The sequence below is a fragment of the Camelina sativa genome, chromosome 19, assembly GCF_000633955.1.
Source record: "Camelina sativa cultivar DH55 chromosome 19, Cs, whole genome shotgun sequence".
In the NCBI taxonomy this organism is placed as follows: domain Eukaryota; kingdom Viridiplantae; phylum Streptophyta; class Magnoliopsida; order Brassicales; family Brassicaceae; genus Camelina; species Camelina sativa.
Window position 1 is genome coordinate 14,039,533 of NC_025703.1, and position 21,254 is coordinate 14,060,786.

A 21,254-nucleotide genomic window follows, 5' to 3' on the forward strand; every position below is an offset into this window, starting at 1 on the left:
TTCACCAAAGTCAAATTACACTTGGTTTATCCACCATTACATCATATGTTATCCAATTTGGCGCTAATGAGTATAACTTAGGATCATAATTCTGTAGAGAAAGAGATTCCCTTGCTACTCTATCAGCCACTTTATTACAACCTCTAGGAGAAAAAACGATCTTGAAATCGGAAATGGTAAGGAGCTTCTCATGAATGTCCTGTAGAATTGGTGCAAACGCTGGCCAGCATTCATCACTATGCACTAAGTTGACTGCCCCCACTGAGTCCGATTCAAAGATAATACGAGTATAGTTCAAACATACCATTGATGCAATCGCCCTCCTTAATGCCTCTAATTCTACTTCCAAGACAGAATGTGCTTTCCGGATAGCATGTGCTCCTACCCACAAAACTTCACCATTATGGTCTCTAAGAACCCATCCTGTACCGCTGTGATTGGTCTCCCCCATCCAAGATCCGTCAGTATTACATTTAACCCAACCGTTCTGTGGGGGTTCCCATTTTGCAATGGCTCTGTTTCTCTCTGCAGTACGCTCCCCTTCATTTCCTTTCTGTTCTGTTCGTTGAGTCCATTCTTCCATGTCCTCCAGAGCTTTCATGACCGTATCCTGAGCAGTGTAATCCTTTCCCTGAAAAATGAGATTATTCCTGGCCTTCCAAATTCGCCACAACAACCAGGGTATCACTTTGCTTAAACCTTCATATTGGGGCAGTATTGTCTGGAGATTTAGAACATGGTACATATTAGCATAGAATGAATCACTCCAATTGCCTCCTGGGGGAGCCGGAATAGGTGACAAAGCCCAGACTTGTCGAGCGTAGGTACAAGAGAACATCAAATGATTAATCGATTCTTCTAAGTTTGGGCACCTTGGACAAGCATTTTCTTTGGATAGATGACGAAGATACAGGTTCTTCGCCACTGAAATACTGTTAGTCAGGCACTTCCATAGAAAATGTTGGATCTTTGGGCTGGTTTCAGTTTTCCACACTTGTTGGATGAGAGGATTTAAGCTGGGTTGGTCCACCTCCTGTAATCGTTTTCTGGCATTAATAACTTGAGTGATGACCCAATACCCTGACTTCACCGAGTAGTGACCAGACCGTGCATAATCCCATGTATAACCATCCCGTCTGTTCCTTCCCATCGGGCATAAATCCTCAATCCAATTCCTATCGTCATCAGTAAAGATCACATCCAGAAGGTCTCTCCGCCATTCTTTCCCATTGTCAATGAGTAAGTCGCTTACTTTGGTAAGCCTAGACACCGAGCTTCTTAGTGTAGGTGGTATGTGTTTGGTTCGTTGGACGCTCCTGGCAGGTTTCAGCTGAACCCAATGATCTTGCCATATGTTAGTTGATCCACCATCACCAATTACCATTCTCGCCCCTTGCTTTAAAAGCTCCTGCGCCTGAAAGATGCTTCTCCACGCGAATGATGGTCTGGAGCCTAGTTTTGCTTGTAGAGGATTGGTTTTACTGAAATATCTACTTTTATATATTCTGGCCATTAGCGTGTTTGGACAAGTTAGCATCCTCCAAAGCTGTTTTCCGAGTAAAGCTATATTGAATGCTTCAATGTCTTTAAAGCCCAACCCTTCGTCCTTCTTTGGTTTACTCAGCTGGTCCCAGGCTTTCCAATGCATACCCCTGGAATCTTGATTATTTCTCCACCAAAAGTCAGCCATAACAGATGCCATTTGTTGACAAACCTTCTTTGGGATCTTAAAGCATGCCATGGTGTATGTTGGCAAAGCCATTGCCACCGCTTTCAGTAATATTTCTTTTCCCTCAGGAGAAAGAAAGTTTGTTTGCCAACCTGAGATTTTTTGTTGAAGCCGCTCCTTTAAGTAATTCAGGATGGTAACTTTAGAACCACCAAAAGCTTCCGGAAGTCCTAGATAAAATCCTTCTCCTCCTTCTTCTGTGATCCCAGTTTTACTTTTGATTGCAGGTCTTCTCTCCTGAGGAATATTCTTCCCAAAATAAATGCTTGATTTTTGATAGTTTATTCTCTGCCCAGAAGCTAGACTGTACTCATCAAGAATGCTTAATAAACTTTGAAGCTCCTCCTCCTTCTCCCGACAATAGAATATACTGTCATCAGCAAAGAGAAGGTGAGAGACAGGAGGAGCTCCTCTTGCAACTGGAAGGCCTGTAATTGATCTTTCTTTTTCAGCTTTCTGTAACATTCTGACCAACATCTCCGTACATAGAACGAATAGGTACGGCGATAAAGGATCTCCTTGTCTCAATCCCCTTGTCGGGACAATCTCTCCATAGGGAGTACCATTGAGCAGAACTTGATAGTTTACCATGGTCACACAGCTCAATAGAAGACTAACCCAGTGTTCAGAGAAACCTAGCAGCTTTAGTGAGTTCTCCAGGAAAGACCATTCAATTCTATCAAAAGCCTTAGATACATCTGTCTTGATCGCAATGAACTCTGAGGAACATTTATTATTCGAATTGAGAGCATGAATTAGTTCATGTGCCACCAAGATATTGTCTGAAATCAGTCTTCCTTGGATAAACGCTGCTTGAGTATCAGAGATGACATCAGGCAAAACTTTCTTAAGCCTATTCGCCAACACTTTTTCAATGATCTTATAGATCACATTGCTTAAACTGATTAGCCTGAATTCCGACAATTTCATCGACTTATGCTTCTTTGGGATCAGACAGATATGAGTTTTATTCATTTCTCTATCCATTTGCCCTGTTCTGAAAAACTCTCGGACCATCTCCAGCAAATGATCTCCTAAGACATCCCAATGCTGCTGATAAAAGTGTCCTGTCATACCATATGGCCCAGGGCTTTTGTTCGGATTAATGCTAAAGACAGCTCTTCAGACTTCTTCCCTTGATACTGGTTTTAGAAGCTGCTCATTCTGCTCTAGGGATATCTGATTTCCTGCATTCACCCTCTCATCAATCTGGTGCCCTACATCCTCCGAGGTGAATAATAGTTTAAAATACTTTTCAGCAAGACGTCCTAAATCCCTGTCTGCAAACCATTCCTTTCCTTCTTCATCCACAAGACATTGGATTCGGTTTTGTGCTCTTCTATTTTTGGTTGCAGCGTGAATTCGGTGTTCCTATCCCCATTATTAAGCCAAGACAGTCTGCTTTTATCCTTCCAAAACTGCTCCTCATGTCGATACTCTTCATTCAACTCCTTTTTTAGTCTTGCAAACTCTGCTTTCCTGAAAGGGATTTGACGGGTAACTCTATCAATATGGAAGTGTAAGTCATGAATCCTCCTTGTAGAGCTAGGTTGATTGTCTCTCTTCCATCTGGATATAACTTTTCTTCATTGAGCAATTCTCGCCATCATTGAGTCATTATTTGAGTTTCCCACGCCTTTCCAGAAATCAGCAATTAGCTCTTTAAAACCCTCTCTAGCGCACCATCTTTGATCATATTTGAACCCTGCCCAACTCTTCCACTGTTCACCCAAAAAACAGGTTATCAAAGGACTATGATCAGAGCTTACTTTTTGCAGATATACCGCTTGTGCTTGAGGGAAAAGCTCCATCCAGAATTGATTTGCAACTGTTCGATCCAGTCTACATTGCACCAATTCATTGTTTCTATTGCCAAACCATGAGTATTGGTAGCCCATATGTTTGATTTCCCATAATCCACAAACCGAGAGCATCTGTCTGAACTCCTTACAGGAAGCTTCCTTTCTCATTGGGCCTCCAAGCTTCTCCGAAGGATCTATCAGCTCATTAAAGTCTCCTTTTAAAAGCCAGCACCCTCGTCTATTAATAGCAATCCGCGAGAGCCTCTCCCAAAGCTCCCCTCTCTCGCTTTGAACTGGTTCTCCATACACACAAGTTAGGTAGAATTCTTTGCTTTGCCAAGAGACCAAGGCATCAATCATCCTCTTATCAGATTGGATAATTTTCACAGACACTGAATTTTTCCACATCAAAGCAAGGCCTCCACTCTTACCAACTGGTTCTACCGTATGCAAATCAAAATAACCTAAATGATTCACTACATTCTCCAAGTAATCTCGCTTTTTCTTGGTCTCACAGAGGAATGTTACCTCGGGAAAATACCGACCTCGTATCTCCCTTAGGTGTCGAACTGTAGGGGTATTCCCCACCCCCTGACAGTTCCAGCTCAATATCCTCATATTGATCTCGAAGGGTTGGAATTAATCATCAACCCTTCTTTCTTGTTTGCTCTCCGTTTCCCATAAGCAGGGATGTCGAGAGACTTTGCTGCTATAAAAGCAGAATGAGCTGCTACTGGAGCAGAATGTTCCGATTGAGTGTTAGTCACTCCATGTCGTGGACTAGAGCTTGAGGTTTGGGAACCCAATCTTTCAAAGACTGTCGAAGCGCTCTTCTGTTTATCAGCAGGGGATCCTCCTTTCTTACCATGATCTAGAGAGAGCAAGGGTAAGTCGTCTTGATTCCCCAACCTTTCAAAAACAGAAGGAGACTGAACAGGTATGTCTAGGTCACCTAAGCGAGCCCTCTTTGTATTTCTATCCCCACTATTACTTAATCTCCTTCTTTTTGAAGGCGTGTATGCTGATTCTCCTGAGCTTTTTGAACTTTTTGGGCCATCCCCTTTTGCAGACCTTTGATCCTCAGCTCTAGTCACCATCTCCTTAGGTCGCCATACCTGAGCTACACGGGAGGAGGTTGTCTGATTGTCTTTCTTCGGCCACTGAAGTCGTTCTTGCAAGTCTTTCTTGTTTTTGGCCGACGGTTCAGAGTGTTCCGATTGAGACCCAAAAGACCTTCTTGCCTCGTTAGATTGTTCCTGATTTTCTACCACAACCCTCTTGCCTTTGCTTTTGGATCTTCCAGGGTCCTTCCCTAAATCTTTTTTGGTGCTCCTTTTCTGGGATGCACATTTAGCGATTTCAAAAGGACAATTTGTCTGGTCATGAGTGAGTCTCATACATGAAAAACAAACCTTCAAAAGCTTCTCATATTCCAACTCCACCTTCACAATCTCCCCCGAAGAGAATTTCACATTCTTTACAAATTCCAGCGGATCATCAGCCTTAAACCATGCTCTGGCCCGCACATATTCTAACGAGGAAGAGCTTTTTGCGTGTAGCTCCACCGCTTCAATCTGACCCCGGGGCTCTATAATGCTCTCCACTGCTTGTTTTTTCAGAAGGTGAATAGGGAGATTTCTAATACGAACCCAGAAGAGGATCCTATTAAGAAAATCTGGCCCTGGATTAGGTTTCCATTGGTCAAGTGATACTATCCAGCCATTCACAAACCAGGGACCTCGAAACAATACATGGTATAGATCTCCTTCTGATTCGAAGATAAATTGAACTCTATTATCTCCAACTCCTCTTCCTTTAACCCTATCTTCCATACCCCAGATGGGTGGCAGCGCTTTAACTAGACCTCCCACCTTATGAACCGAAGGGTTAAGACAACGCACTATAACACTCAGAGAGTTTTCTTCAATCAAATCTTCGTTCCCCAGATCCGGGACTTCCACCATTTCTCCTTCCCTTAATAGATTACGCTCTCTCAACTCATCCATGAGGGATAGTTCTTTCTTCTTCCTTAGTCGATTCATCTTAAAAGCACTTAAGACAGAAAGCTTCTCTTCAGAACAGATCAATCTCTCCAAAATATCCCTAAATCGACTCACTGAGAGAACTAACCAGAGAACTGAAGCCAAACTAGCCTAATGAGACAGCAAAATTGACAAGATTCAATTGCTGAAAGAGATCTAGGGTTTTACTGGATAAAATCAGATTCGCCGCCGCTAAGCTCTCGAGAGAAAACCCTACCCTCCAAGATTCGCGGTGGAATATCTTATTTAATATTAGATGAAAAATGCTTTTAAATATAAAATAAAAACTAAATATTTCTTTCTTTTCATGTTGTAACAACATGTTTGTTGATGAGATATAAATTTAACATTACTATTAGCAATAAGTCTACAAAGTTTTTTTTTTTTTTTTTTTTTTTTTTNAGAACTGTGAGAATTCAAGAAACAATTAGTAATAGTTAACCAAAAAGCTTTTCTTGCATGAATGATTATATCTAATCCTTAAACACAAATCCATTAATCTCTCCTTTTAAATACTCCTCAACAAAGTCTCTTCTCCTTCATTCCAAATCACTCTCCTCTTCAACAAAAGAAAAAAAAAAATATACAATGTCTCGTTTTGCTCTCTTCCTCTTGACTCTTCTTGTCCTTTCAAGTAAGTCTCATTACATACATATACATTAAGATTACTTAAAACACAATCTTTCTTTTTATATAACTGTCTAATGTTTTTTTTACAGGTTCACGTTGCTATGCGATTGGTTCCCAAAGCAACAGAACAGTGTTAGCACTTGCAAGCAGGATTGGGATCAACTATGGGAAATTAGACAACAATCTTCCTTCTCCTTACCAATCAATCAACCTCATCAAATCCCTTAAAGCAGGCCACGTCAAGCTCTACGACGCTGATCCAGAAACCCTAAAGCTCCTCTCTAAGACCAATCTTTACGTCACCATCATGGTCCCTAACGACCAGATCATTTCAATTGGCGCTGATCAAGCCACTGCTGACAACTGGATTGCCACCAACGTCCTTCCTTTCTACCCACAAACCCGAATCAGATTCGTCCTCGTTGGAAACGAAATCCTCAGCTACAGTTCTGATCAAGACAAACAAATATGGGCCAATCTAGTCCCTGCCATGCGTAAAGTTGTGAATTCTCTTAGAGCTCGTGGGATTCACAACATCAAAGTCGGGACTCCTCTAGCCATGGACGCTCTTCGTTCGAGTTTCCCTCCCTCGAGTGGTGCGTTCCGGGAAGATATAGCTGTTCCGGTGATGTTACCGTTGTTGAAGTTTCTCAATGGAACAAACTCTTTCTTCTTTCTTGATGTTTACCCTTACTTCCCTTGGTCCACTGATCCGGTTAATAACCATTTGGATTACGCTCTTTTCGAGTCGAATTCGACTTATATCGATCCTCAAACCGGTTTGGTTTACACCAATCTTCTAGACCAGATGCTCGATTCGGTTATCTTTGCAATGGCCAAGCTCGGTTATCCTGACGTCCGTCTCGCAATTTCGGAAACCGGGTGGCCTAATGCCGGTGATATCCTCGAAACCGGTGCCAATATTCTCAATGCCGCGACATATAACCGGAATTTGATCAAGAAGTTGACCGCTAACCCACCACTCGGTACACCAGCTAGGCGCGGTGCACCTATACCGACGTTTTTGTTCTCCTTGTTCAACGAAAACCAAAAACCCGGTTCGGGAACAGAGAGACACTGGGGCATTTTGAATCATGACGGTACACCTATCTACGAAATAGATTTCAGCGGTACAAGATCNGTCGAATTCGACTTATATCGATCCTCAAACCGGTTTGGTTTACACCAATCTTCTAGACCAGATGCTCGATTCGGTTATCTTTGCAATGGCCAAGCTCGGTTATCCTGACGTCCGTCTCGCAATTTCGGAAACCGGGTGGCCTAATGCCGGTGATATCCTCGAAACCGGTGCCAATATTCTCAATGCCGCGACATATAACCGGAATTTGATCAAGAAGTTGACCGCTAACCCACCACTCGGTACACCAGCTAGGCGCGGTGCACCTATACCGACGTTTTTGTTCTCCTTGTTCAACGAAAACCAAAAACCCGGTTCGGGAACAGAGAGACACTGGGGCATTTTGAATCATGACGGTACACCTATCTACGAAATAGATTTCAGCGGTACAAGATCGGTTTCAAGCTTTGATAAGTTGCCTAAACCGAGTAACAATGTTCCGTTCAAGGGGAGTGTGTGGTGTGTGGCGGTAGATGGGGCAGGCGAGGCAGAGTTAGGGCAGGCACTCAACTTTGCTTGCGGAAGAAGCAATGAAACTTGTGCAGCGTTGGCGCCGGGGAGAGAGTGTTACGCACCGGTCTCTGTATCTTGGCATGCAAGCTATGCATTTAGCTCGTACTGGGCTCAGTTCCGGAACCAAAGCTCTCAATGCTACTTTAATGGCTTGTCCCGTGAGACGACGACCAACCCTGGTGAGTTTCTCTAAACTTGTCTCACAAGAAGAACTCTAAACAGACGTAAATGCAATTTTATTCGAAATTGTAGTTTCTATATGGAGTAAGGGCATTTCTTGACACCAAAATAATATTATGTTTGTTATTTGTAATGACTACTTATTTTTATTATAGGAAACGAGCGTTGCAAGTTCCCTAGCGTTACCCTGTAAGGGCTGCCTCGTGTGACTTAGGCGTGTTGTGTGGAGAAGAAAGAAACAAAAGCTGGATCTTTCGTATTAAGTCAATCTAATTCTTGATAATTTGTTAATTTCCGTTTTGTTCCAAGCTTTTACGATCCTTGTTTCCTATTGTTGAGAAAGATCGAATAATCTATATAAAGAAATGTTACTAAATATTTTGATGCAAAGATTGCAATCCCTGATCTTGTCTCATTAGGTGAACCTCTACATTCATCCTTTTCTAAAATAAGAAAATAAAATCTGTATACATATAATTTCGTTCTAATTGTAAAATCTAAAACCTGACCACCTCATTTGTAAACCAAAACCAACATATAATTTCGTTGTAATTATAAAATCTAAATTCTAACCACCTCATTTGTAAACTCAAACCGACATATAATTTCGTTTTAATTGTAAAATATAAACCCTAATTCTCATTTATAAACCAAACCGATATATAATCTCGTTTAATAGTAAAATCTAAATCAAGTCAATATTTAACTTTCTTTAAATAAAAGTATACAGAATTTGTTTCCTTAATTTGTTATTGTTCTTTAATTTAATTTAAATTTATTTTTAAATAAAATATTAGATTATAACATTTTGATTGGTTGGACCTCGTATCGTTTTGTGTCTGGTTTGTGGCTAATATGTAATGGCTACAAAAAATATATATACTTTTTATCAATTCTAAAAATTTTATAAGATTTACAATATATTTTTAGATATTAGATATTATACTCGGAGATTCGATCCAACTATTTATAAAAAAAAAATTAAAAGCTTTTAAACAAATAATTATACAATATTTATAATATATATACAAATTTACTTATATATATATAGATAAAGAAAATTTATGTTTATAAAATACGCACATACTTGAATAAATATCAATTTTTTAATTGTACTTTAAATAAAAAATTTTAAAGGGACAATTTTTTGAAATGTAATTTTGGAAAAAATATATTTTTTTAATTAATAGGAATCATAATTTTTTTGGTAGATTGATTTACAACCTATATAAGGTGAATGACACGCAAGTAATTCTAAAATCAAAGTTGTAAATAAATATATTAATCAATTAATGTCAAAAAAGAAAAAAAGAAAAAAAGTCATATACAAATTGTGTATGATCAACTCTGTTTTGTTTTTATTATCTCTGAGACTCTGAAGTTGCCATGCTTCTGTAGCGGTGCCAACCAACTTGGAACTGATCTTTCTTTCTTTCTTATTTTTTTCTCTCTGTGATATAATCGTAATCACGACATCGACATGCTCTCTCGTCTCTTTCTTCTTCTTCTACCTTTCTTGCTTCTTCATCTCTCTCTCTTTCTCCTCTCATCTCTCTATCTCTATGCAACAAGCAACCTGACAATAACCCTTTCTTCATCCTCTACTCCTCAACCATGGCGTCAACGTCTCTGGGACCTTCGATTCTCGTTTCTCACGGCTCCTCTGCTCCTCAATTTCAAGTTTCTGGGGTCAGGTTGGTGTTTGGTTACAAGGGTTTTGGCCGCAGACGGGGTTTTCGAGTTAGCTGCGAGTCCACGGCGAGTTCTTTTAATCACTCACTTTGAAAATTTTCTTTTATGGGTTCGATTCTTTTGTTGCGAACTAAATTAAAAACTGTTCCTTTTTGGTTTGTGGACTTTTAAAAAATTGCTCCTTTGACTTTGATTTTAGAAGTAAGTAATCTGAAGAAGGGTTGGTTTTAGTTTAGCTGTTGCACTAAACCAGAATAACAACGAGTGGCTCAGTCTTGTTAGTTTAGGATACTTGTCTAAGGTAGTGGCTAAGTCTTGTTAGTTTAGGATTAGGATACTTGGTTTAAGTCTTATGAAAAGCTGAATTGACTTTGATTTGAATGGTATGTAACACCAGTTGTGTATCTTTATTATAGATTCAGGAGAAGGAGTTAAGGCGGTGTTCACCTTTCTTGGAACGCTCATCATTGCCAAAGGAGGCAGCTTTGCGCTGTAATGAATGGAAGGCTGTTCCTGATATTTGGAGATCATCTGTGGAGAAGTACGGTGACAAAGTTGCGGTGGTGGATCCGTATCATGACCCGCCTTCTACGTTCACGTACAGACATGTAACAACTGCTTTGCTTGAATCACTTTAGATCTCCATACTTTTGGAACAGAGGTTTTTTTTAAGTAGGAGTCAGAACTTAGGGAAACAACTGAAGCTCATGAGTTAAAAATTGATTGGCCATCAGCTTTTATTTATCTATTAGTTCTGTAATGTATAGACATTCTGAAGCTGCATATCTTATCTGCTTGTTAATAAGTAGTGAAGGTGCTGAAGATGAACCATATTTGTATGTTTGGAAGCATACTAAATTGATACTTTTAATGATTATTGTCTGGCATGTCTCTTTGTGTTTGTTATTTTTATTACAACTGTATATCTGCCTGATAAATAGGTGGGTAATAACTTTTGAATTTTTCAGTGATGTTAAATTTGGCTGAGTATTTCGATGCTTTCATTTCAATCATCTTAAAACTGCAGTTGGAACAAGAAATCTTGGACTTTGTTGAGGGTTTGCGAGTCGTTGGAGTGAAAGCAGATGAGAAGATTGCACTTTTCGCTGATAACTCTTGTCGATGGCTTGTTGCGGATCAAGGTATGTGGTTTATTATATAGAAACGCTGTAGGAAACTCACTAACTATTGTCTATTACATAATTTGCTTAAAGCTTGAGGCTTACCCGTTATTGGATTATGTCATGAAACTTGGAAATTGAGCTTGTCATTGCTTACTGTACACATTAACTATCGGTCATTTCCATTCCAGGACAACCAATGATCTGTTGAGATATGTTTTGGGGTGTTATTTTCTTTTCGTCCTTATAAATGATGCTGCTTCACCTTTTCAAACACCTATCTATCCATTCTTTAAATGTTTCTGTAAGGGAAAATGGTTCAACCTTAAGACTTTTAAAGTTTTTACTTTAGTTCGAAAGCCTTTCATTTGATAGATAATCATCTGTGCCTAAATTTCATGCCCAAATAATGAAATTCTAGTGAAGAAAGCATGAAAAGTCTAGTGATGTTCACATGTTAAGTTGTTTTAATTGCCCTGCTTTACTGCAGTCATTCTAATTATGTCGTTTGGTTCTTCGATTTTTCTTTTTTCTCCGCAGGTATTGGTATGTTTACCTACTCTTTACTACTTTATGCCAGGTATAATGGCTACAGGAGCAGTCAATGTTGTTAGAGGATCTAGATCCTCTGTTGAAGAGTTACTGCAAATATACTGTCATTCGGAAAGGTACATCTAGACCTTTTTGTTCTTTTGTTGTTTAAAGTGAATATCTTACTCGAGTGAGAGGTTAACAAATTACTTTATTCATACCAACCACATTTACTTACCACTTGTGTCATCAAAATTTCTTGTTTTCATGAACCATTTTTAGAACTTCTGTCACTTCAGATAGCATTTTGCCGTTTTGCTTAGAGAGATTTCATTTGGTTTCATAGTGATCCGCAGTCTTGATTAGGTGTAATTTTAGTCAACATCTTGATTTCACATTTGTCTTATTATTCTTCATTATGTGACTTTCTATAGAGGCGTAGTTAATCAAGGAGATTCGTAAATGACAGAGACAGAAGTCTTTGGTCCTTCCATATGATGTCTACTGTCTGATTTCGTGCAGCTAATGGTTTTTAGTTGTCTTTTGAATTACCTACTATGCGCGTCTCCAGTTCCTTGTTTTCAAATTTTTTTACAGTACAGAGTTGTGATTTGTCTTGCAGTGTTGCTCTTGTTGTGGATAACCCTGAGTTTTTCAACCGCATTGCCGAGTCATTTTCTTACAAGGCACCTCCAAGATTTGTGATTCTTCTGTGGGGGGACAAATCTTCGTTGGTTACAGTGGGTAGGCAGACACCAGTCTATAGTTACAACGAAATTAAAAGATTTGGACAAGAGAGACGTGCAAAATTTGCAAGATCTAATGATGGTGGTAAGTGCTAAATCTACTTTCTTTATATAGCACTTTAGTGTTTTTGGGAGTGCTAAAAAAATAAATGACTGCAGGGAGGTATGAATATGAATTCATCAATCCAGATGATACAGCCACAATTATGTATACCAGCGGAACCACGGGAAATCCAAAAGGTGTTATGCTCACCCATCAGAATTTGTTACACCAGGTTCAAGGCCAATACTTCTCATCAATTTATGTTCACCTTTATAAAATACTGAGTTTGCTATTACATTCTGAAACAAGTTTTGTTTGTTTGGTATCTTGAACTACTCTACAGATAAGAAATTTATCCGACTTTGTACCTGCTGAAGCTGGGGAAAGATTTTTAAGTATGCTGCCATCATGGCATGCCTATGAACGGGCTTGTGAATACTTCATATTTACATGTGGAGTAGAGCAAAAGTATACGTCTATAAGATTCTTAAAGGTATAGAGAGATTAAAAGAAACATCTTATCATTGAGATTGTGAGACGTTCAAACTTTGCAGTGACTCAAGCATTTTATTTTATATTTTTCCCTTTGGATTTGAAACTTTTTTTTTTGTTTTTTGGTACAGGATGATCTCAAGCAGTATCAACCACACTATCTCATTTCAGTTCCTTTAGTATATGAGACACTCTACAGGTATGCAACTTACAAGATTCAAATACTTTCAGATAGGTTATACTGTTACTGAAGTTTACTGATAAGGGCTTATGAGTCACTGTTCATATACATATGTTATATATATTTTAAAGCCATCTCTCGCAACTGAGAGCTAAGTATAAGATTTCCCTCATGGCTGTATCTACTCGGTCATTCAAGATTTACAGTGAATTTCTTTTCTTCCATGATTTCAGTCATTATCTAAACATCTTTCTCTATTTTCTGGGAATTGCAGTGGGATTCAAAAGCAAATTTCTACAAGCTCCCCTGCTCGTAAATTTGTGGCGCTTACATTGATCAAAGTCAGCCTTGCATATACGGAGATGAGAAGAATTTCTGAGGTTTGCGAACCAGATGAGTCCTCTTTAGTATTTCGTACTGCCTAATAGTTTGTGGTAATAGAGTTGTGATAAGTTCTTTGTTCTTGTATGCAGGGTCTTTGTTTGACAAAAAATCAAAAGCCTCCAATGTATATTGCTTCGTTGGTGGATTGGTTGTGGGCGAGAGTAGTTGCGTTTGTCTTATTGCCATTGCATATGTTGGCTGAAAAGCTTGTCCATAGAAAAATTCGTTCCTCTGTTGGAATAACAAAGGTAGTATCTACTTCCTTTTCTTTTACTAGTTTTATAGTTCGAGGCGAAGAAAGATTCCTTAACCTTATCAGAAAGATTGTAAGACTGACTTGCAATCTAACCTTTGTTTCCTCCAGGCTGGTGTTAGTGGAGGTGGTAGCTTACCTATGCATGTTGACAAGTTTTTCGAGGTTAGACTGCCAATATTGCTTCTTGAGATTAATGTTATTTGTTTTTGGCATTTAAACAAGTTGTTTTGTCCATATGTAAACAGCTTAGTTCTTTATGCAGGCCATCGGTGTGAATGTACAAAATGGGTATGGTTTGACAGAAACCTCACCGGTTGTCTCTGCGCGGAGGCTTAACTGTAATGTAAGTTTAAACTTTCACCAAAATGACCTTTTCTTTTGTGATCATGGGAAAATAAGCTCTCATCTTGCACCAAATGTTTGGGTCACAATCAGTCCAAAAGAGCTATAAAAGAAGACATAACAAGTCTCCTATCTTTTACTCTCTATGTTATGTTACTAAGTGACATATTTGTTAAGATAATTTTTTATGAAGGTTCTTGGCTCAGTTGGGCACCCTATTAAAGATACAGAATTCAAAATTGTAGATCCTGAGACTGGTTCTGTTCTTCCACCTGGTTCAAAGGGCATTGTCAAAGTCAGAGGCCCACCGGTGATGAAAGGTTACTATAAGGTGATACACACTTTCTGCTCTTTGTTTACGACAAATTTTTGACCAGATAGCACAAATTTACAAAATTTTAGCCTTCAAGATTTTGTTTATGATTCTTCTGTTCATGAGTATATATATTGGCTTCTATGGTGTTGTTAAAAAACTTGTTATAATCTGTGTTGTGCTTTCCGTAAACGTTGATGGCTATCGAGATTTCTTGTCTACCCCATATTTTATCCAGAAAGAAATGGACACCACTTAACTAGTCTATGTATAACTCTTTTCATCTTGAACTCATCATTCCTTATCTAAAGAATCTCATTGGAATCTAGATTTCTTGCAATCTATTTCTTTTTTTTTTGCTAAATATGTGAACTCCTGAAACATTCTTTGTGATTTGGATGAAGGCTTTGGGTTTGGTGGTTAGATCAAGTTAACTCATCTTTCTGTTGATTACCTCAGAATCCACTGGCCACCAAGCAAGTTATAGATGAAGATGGATGGTTCAATACTGGAGATATGGGTTGGATTACTCCTCAGCACTCAGTAGGACGGAGTCGTAGCTGTGGAGGTGTCATCGTTCTTGAAGGTCGTGCCAAGGACACAATTGTACTATCAACAGGTATGTCATATTTGTTACTTTCTTGAATTAAAATTCTGTTTCCAACTGTCTGTATGATTAGCATACATTTTAAACACCGCATGTATTGTTAAAAACGTATGATAACAGCTTGATCGTTGTAGGTGAAAATGTGGAACCATTGGAGATTGAAGAAGCAGCCATGAGAAGCAATTTGATTCAACAGATAGTGGTTATTGGACAGGTACTTGTTGGAAAGTTTGATTTAGGAACAGTGGTATGGGATGTTTTACGGATTTAATCTTTGGATTTCGATGTGGCCATAATCTTTCGTTCTCAGGATCAACGCCGCCTCGGAGCTATTATTATCCCAAACAAAGAAGCAGCAGAAGGAGCAGCAAAGCAGAAGATTTCACCTCTAGATCTTGAAGTCAATGAACTTAGCAAGGAAACGATAACAAGCATGGTCTATGAAGAACTGAGGAAATGGTACTGATCCAGAGACCAAGTGTTACTCTTTGAGCATCTGGATCCCTCTCTCTCTAATGTATGATTTAAGCGTATACTTGCCCTAATCGTGCAATTACTCATATATAAACCATAATGCAGGACATCACAATGTTCGTTCCAAGTTGGACCTGTTCTGATCGTGGATGAGCCTTTCACGGTATGTTCATTTGTTCGGTCTCATTCATAATCTTTTCATTTGGGACTCAAAATATTCAGTCCTTATGTTAACGTTCTATGTAATATCTTTACAGATAGACAACGGATTAATGACACCAACGATGAAAATAAGACGGGACAAGGTGGTTGATCAATACAAGAATGAAATAGAAAGACTCTACAAGTAGACTAGAAATTTTAGCATGCTCCTTTACGTTCACCTTGTTAAGCATTAGAAAAATTGGACCAGTCCTTATTCCAATTGTTAATATAAGCTTCAAATATCGTTCACGCAGTATAATTAAGCATACCACTTCATGAAACATAATAAACTTTTTGTTCTTCGACTATGATGAATTATCCAGTTCTGCAGTCCTATAGATACTTATTAGATCTTGTACGATTCATAGAACCAGTGAAAATCAAATTGTACGTTTAAGTATTTAGCGATATCTTGACTTCTATGTGTAGTTGTTGATACAAATTTTGTATAGCTGGATTAAATTAGCCTCACAGTGACAATTTTTGACATTTAACTATTTATCACTTCAAAGTTATCCACTTCAAAGTGATAACATTCAACTCGAAAGTGACAACTTTTCACTTCATTATCACTTCAAAGCCAAAAGATGGAAGTGATGCTTTCTTTTGTATTTCATGTAAAACAAATGATAATTATAGCTCTAAAATGGAGGCCATGCTTACGTCATAAGATGTAAAAATATACCTTTTTGGTGACTTGACAATATTAAGGTGTGCTAAATGTGTTAGAGCTTCACCTAACTAAGGGTTCGTGCATTTCGTTTGAAGATCGAATGAGCCGATATGTATTAGTCTATTAAATAAGAGCATTTTCAAAAAAATATTTTTTTTTTATGTCATTTTTCAAAAATACTCTTGTTCATTTTTAAAAATACATTTTTTAATATACAAAATGACTAAATTATAAACTCTAAACCTTAAATATTATACCATATCCCTTAACGTTATATCCTAAATGTAAAATAGATAACCTAAATCTAAAATAAAATTCTAAAAATTTATTTAACATATTGTAATTATGTAAAAGATGATAAAAATAAAAATATTCAAATAAAAATATTTTTGAAAAAATATATTTTAAAAAGGCCATTTCTAACAAATTTTCATTAAACAAGTATAAACCAAAGATGTATGCTAGATTTCTACTGAGAGGTTTGAGCTTATCCTGTTGGGTGAATGAGTTATATTATCTACGAGGTAAGCAAAGTGATGGTCTTTTTTTTTGTTTCTCGTCGATGGTCTATTAAAATAAAATAAAGAATAGAGCAAAGGTTCAAAGAAATAGTAAAACGATTATATTGTCTAACTTCAGCAATGCCAAAAGAAGCCACGAAGGGCCACCAATGGATAGATACGACCTGAGCCTGCCTACCATCCCGTGTCACACTCTTAGCAAATGTCTCGTGCCGACGTATTCGTTTTTTTCTTGTTTCTTTGTTTTTTTTTTCATATTTATAAAACAAAATGATTAGTGATGAATTAAAATAATAACGGTGTTTTAATTAATACATATATTATTAGTTTATTTCCAAGTTCCAACTTGCAGAAAATATCAGTATATAAAGCCAATATATGCAGAAGTAGCTGCTGCATTACTAAGACAGCTTAGTATAGAGATATAGAAACTGAGATGGAAGCGGCGGGTGAAGATTGCTGTGAGAGCGGCCCGGGTTACGCCACGCCTCTCGTTGCCATGTCTGGTCCACGAGAGAAACTCATCTATGTTGCTGCCTTATACACCGGTAACCTGTTTATATGTGGAGTGGCATTAAGAGTCATTATTTGGTTTCAAACTTTGTTATGTCGGCTCATGGTTTTTGGAAACTGGTTTGGTCCAGGAACCGGGACGGCAAAGCCAGATTACTTAGCGACAGTGGATGTGGAACCGAGTTCAACGACATACTCTAGTGTCATCCATAGACTACCAATGCCTTTTCTTGGAGATGAACTTCATCATTCAGGCTGGAACTCTTGTAGCTCTTGCTATGGTGATCGTTCTTGTGAAAGACGTTACCTCATCTTGCCTTCTCTTCTGTAAGAAACTTAACAACATCTCTTCTCTGTTTCTTTTGTATCTAAAAAGTTCTCATGTATTGTGATCTCATCTCACACATGTCGGAAAAAAGGTCTGGTCGCATCTACATCATCGATACGAAAACAAACCCGAGGGAACCATTTCTACACAAATTTGTGGAGCCAGCGGAGGTTTTGGAGAAGACGGGATTGGCTTATCCGCATCAACCTCATTGCTTAGCTTCCGGAGACATTCTTGTGTCTTGTCTTGGNTTATCCGCATCAACCTCATTGCTTAGCTTCTGGAGACGTTCTTGTGTCTTGTCTTGGGGATGAAGATGGAAACGCAGAAGGCAGTGGGTTTCTCTTGCTTGATTCCGAGTTTAACATCAAAGGAAGGTAACTTCGAAAAGAACGGATTTGTACTGTTTCTTGGACGCCAAGAAAGAAGACCAAAACCTAATATCTCGCTAGCTTAAGGGTCGTTGAGTAAGAGCTATTTACATTTATTTTAATAGGTGGGAGAAGGATGGAAACAGTCCTTTGTTTGGGTATGATTTCTGGTATCAACCACGGCACAAGACGATGATTAGTACCTCTTGGGGAGCACCAGCCGCGTTTACCAAAGGATTTGACCTCAAGGACGTCTCTGATGGCTTATATGGAAAGCATCTACATGTCTATAGTTGGCCCGACGGAGAATTGAAACAGATACTTGACCTCGGTGATACCGGACTTTTACCCTTAGAGGTAAACTGACTCTAATCTTGCAAAACCTCAGCTTATACTAGTTTCTTCTTCCGCAAGAAACTGCATTATCCTCCTCTGTTTTTGTTTTACAGGTAAGATTCTTGCACAACCCGGATAAAGCTACGGGATATGCGGGGTGTGCGTTGTCGAGTACTATTGTAAGATTTTTCAAGAACGATGATGACGCATGGAGCCATGAGGTATACAATGAATCTTATTCTTCATTTCTTTTGATTTTTTTCTTCCTAACTATACAAACAACCTCTCCAATTTTAAGGTGGCTATATCAGTGGAACCTCTGAAAGTTGAAAACTGGATTCTCCCAGAAATGCCAGGGCTTATCACTGACTTTTTAATCTCACTTGACGACCGGTTCCTCTATTTTTCCAACTGGCTTCACGGAGATATTCGCCAGTACAACATCGAGGACCCGAAAACCCCTGTTTTAACCGGTCAACTATACGTAGGTGGGCTAGTCCAAAAGGGAAGCGATGTCTTGGCCTTAGGAGAAGATGGAAAGACGTTTCAGTTCGATGTCCCTAAGATCAAGGTCCGTTGAACAAAATCTAGAACGTGTTACTTGTCCTACACGCTATTGTAATAATTGGTGTTTTTCTTGTGTGAAGGGTCAGCGTCTGAGAGGAGGTCCTCAGATGTTTCAGCTGAGCCTAGATGGGAAGCGACTGTACGTGACGAACTCGCTGTTTAGCGTTTGGGACAGACAGTTTTACCCTGAACTTGTGGAGAAAGGCTCACACATGTTGCAGATTGATGTTGATACAGACAAAGGTGGTCTATCCATAAACCCTGACTTCTTCGTCGACTTTGGGTCCGAGCCAGATGGTCCTGCGCTCGCTCACGAGATGAGATATCCTGGCGGAGACTGCACCTCTGATATCTGGGTTTAGTTTGTTTCACTAAACAGACCATTTCTATGGAAACTCCTTTTTTAATAATGGTTTTGTGTGATACTTCAGATGTGTTAGAAGAAAGGATATTTTCCTATTGTTAATATTCTCTATTTGTGCATCTCAGAGACTATATGTGTAATACTTCAGATGTGTTAAATATCTCTTGTTTGGTTGATCATGTGCTTGGAGAGCTTGTGCAGATTTGGGTATCATAGACTCATAGTATGGTTTACACCTTTAGCCTCATAGTGATCTTTCTCACCTTGGTCTTTGATTTTTGCATCTTCCGCATGTTTCATCAAAAAGGGTTTACTACCAGCAGCAGTAGAACCACGATCAGAAGCCATCAAAACGTATATCAATTTCTCAGATGAAGAAGCAAATACGCATAAAGCTAAATCCCTAATTGGAAAATAACAAACTAGTAAGAGCAGAGCCTAAAACTACAAAGAGCAATTTATGCCGTCCTAAGGGTTTGCCGCTAATCGAGAAAAAAAACAATAATAGAAAAAAGAATATTATATATACCTCTGAGTCTCAAGTTGAATCTCCATAGATTATTTAGTTTTCTTCACTTTTGTGATACTTATGCTTCTTATTTTAGGTTCTCCAGAAAAAGGAGTTCAATTGAAGAGATTTGCCTAAGTTAGCAACATGAGTCCACGACTTACGGATACACAACTTAGGCAGATATTTGGTAGCTGTGGCATGATGCGCGTGGTTTTTCGCTTCAAAATCTTTTACCTTAAAAAGACCACACGACGGCTGAAAATGCACAACTAATCGGTAGTAGTATTTAAGGATCGATCCCATAGAGAGAAAGTTGTTGTTTAGAGAATCCGTCGGAAGAAATGTAAGGCTAGGACTCAACAAAAATGGGGTTTTGGTTGTCACGGTCGTAAGTAAGCAAAAACGTAAATAAAAGCAAGTAAAATAAATGAGAAAAGCGTTGGGCATCAAGAGGAATCGCATGAGTTTGATGATCTATCTATCTAGGATAAGTTGTTTATCTAAGACTCAGACTATGAAATACGAATGAACCGTTAACTTATAGATCACAAGCTAACCGTCTAAGATCCCTATACTCCATTACTCAACTATCGCAGGCAACGACGCACAGATCAAAGCATTGAAAACATGTTTCATTCTAATCCATGAAGTTCCATAGGTAAGGGGTATGTGCTTCCTATGACACGACACATCTAAGCTAGGTCAAGCACATGTGCAAGGATTTGGCGATGAACACACACTTTAAATCATAGTTAGTTCATGAGGCTAACTTAAAGCATTAAGGAAAGACTTAGAATTAAAGTATAGAATAAACAGAATATAAATCTAACAAACCCTAAAAATTGCCACCTAAACTAAGATCATCTCCCCCTTTGATTATCCCTTTAAACTCAACTAGAAAACTACTCTAGCATGATTAAGGGAATCATCAAAGCAAGGTTTAAACAATTCATAAACATAAAATAATAAATAGAGAAAAGGGTTTTAGATATTATTTCAATGGTTGTAAACAAAGTTGTAAAGATATTCTTCTTTTAGAAACAAGAACAAAGCAAATAGAAAACTAAAGAGTTTGGTGATCTTCAAAGCTTCAAGGAGAGGAACGAGAGAGGGCTCTGGTCGTGGCTGCTTCTCTTCTGGTCGAATCCTAGGGGCTGTTTTGAGGCACTTTGAAGGCACATTCTAAACCCTAGGTTTAGATGAGTATTTATAGGGTTTTGTAAGGGTAGAAACGTATTTTCTTGTTGATTGTAGGACAAAGGGCAGCGTAGGAAGGTTCTAGAACGTGGTGAAGGCTTGGAATGGGCCGCCGTGATGGTTGCTGGTCAGGCCTTCAATAAAAGCCTATCGGCTGGATGTTTCTCTATGCGTCGGTTTATAACACGTTCTGCTAAATTGGGCATATCTTCCAAATGGCTAAACGAAATAACTTGATTCCACTTCGAGGAGAAATATGATTCTTCCATATTTCCATAGAAACCAAGCTTGTCAAAATGTGAGTCCTGGAAGTTCTTCAAAAGTAGCCCGTACTGTAAAACTCTGAATCTTTCCTGAAATGTATTTTCCTTGTCTTTTGGTCCTTTTTGCTATAAAACCTGTAAAACCTTCTTGAAACCTAAAATAATTGATAATAGACATTAAAGCCTTGAA

At 38.6% G+C, this 21,254-nt stretch overlaps 3 protein-coding genes across 5 annotated transcripts; all 3 read left to right on the forward strand.

The window, feature by feature from the left end:
- On the forward strand, window positions 6,129-8,414 carry LOC104766297 (probable glucan endo-1,3-beta-glucosidase A6). Its single transcript, XM_010490151.1, has 4 exons — window positions 6,129-6,207; window positions 6,293-7,202; window positions 7,597-8,033; window positions 8,190-8,414. The coding sequence occupies exons 1-4, from the start codon at window positions 6,162-6,164 to the stop codon at window positions 8,225-8,227; spliced, it is 1,431 nt and encodes a 476-aa protein (XP_010488453.1). The 5' UTR covers window positions 6,129-6,161; the 3' UTR covers window positions 8,228-8,414.
- Window positions 9,385-15,731, forward strand: LOC104766298 (probable acyl-activating enzyme 16, chloroplastic). Of its 3 annotated transcripts, none has more exons than XR_763991.2 (18): window positions 9,385-9,792; window positions 10,143-10,334; window positions 10,754-10,868; window positions 11,428-11,515; window positions 12,001-12,209; window positions 12,284-12,399; window positions 12,511-12,660; window positions 12,791-12,858; window positions 13,115-13,220; window positions 13,314-13,472; window positions 13,589-13,642; window positions 13,743-13,823; window positions 14,016-14,153; window positions 14,595-14,754; window positions 14,877-14,956; window positions 15,053-15,259; window positions 15,322-15,379; window positions 15,474-15,490. XR_763991.2 is itself a non-coding variant. In XM_010490153.2 (18 exons), exons 3-18 carry the CDS (start codon window positions 10,812-10,814, stop codon window positions 15,564-15,566), a joined length of 1,806 nt encoding a protein of 601 aa, XP_010488455.1. In that variant the 5' UTR covers window positions 9,386-9,792; window positions 10,143-10,334; window positions 10,754-10,811; the 3' UTR covers window positions 15,567-15,731. The 3 variants fall into 3 exon arrangements, 2 of the variants coding, with proteins under 2 accessions (XP_010488455.1, XP_010488454.1); XM_010490153.2 differs by having other exon boundaries at window positions 9,386-9,792; window positions 11,388-11,515; window positions 15,053-15,201; window positions 15,474-15,731; XM_010490152.2 differs by having other exon boundaries at window positions 9,386-9,792; window positions 15,053-15,201; window positions 15,474-15,731.
- Window positions 17,004-19,272, forward strand: LOC104766300 (selenium-binding protein 3-like). The gene is made up of 8 exons (XM_010490155.2): window positions 17,004-17,162; window positions 17,259-17,454; window positions 17,547-17,685; window positions 17,744-17,832; window positions 17,952-18,183; window positions 18,276-18,383; window positions 18,461-18,733; window positions 18,810-19,272. The coding sequence occupies exons 1-8, from the start codon at window positions 17,051-17,053 to the stop codon at window positions 19,089-19,091; spliced, it is 1,431 nt and encodes a 476-aa protein (XP_010488457.1). The 5' UTR covers window positions 17,004-17,050; the 3' UTR covers window positions 19,092-19,272.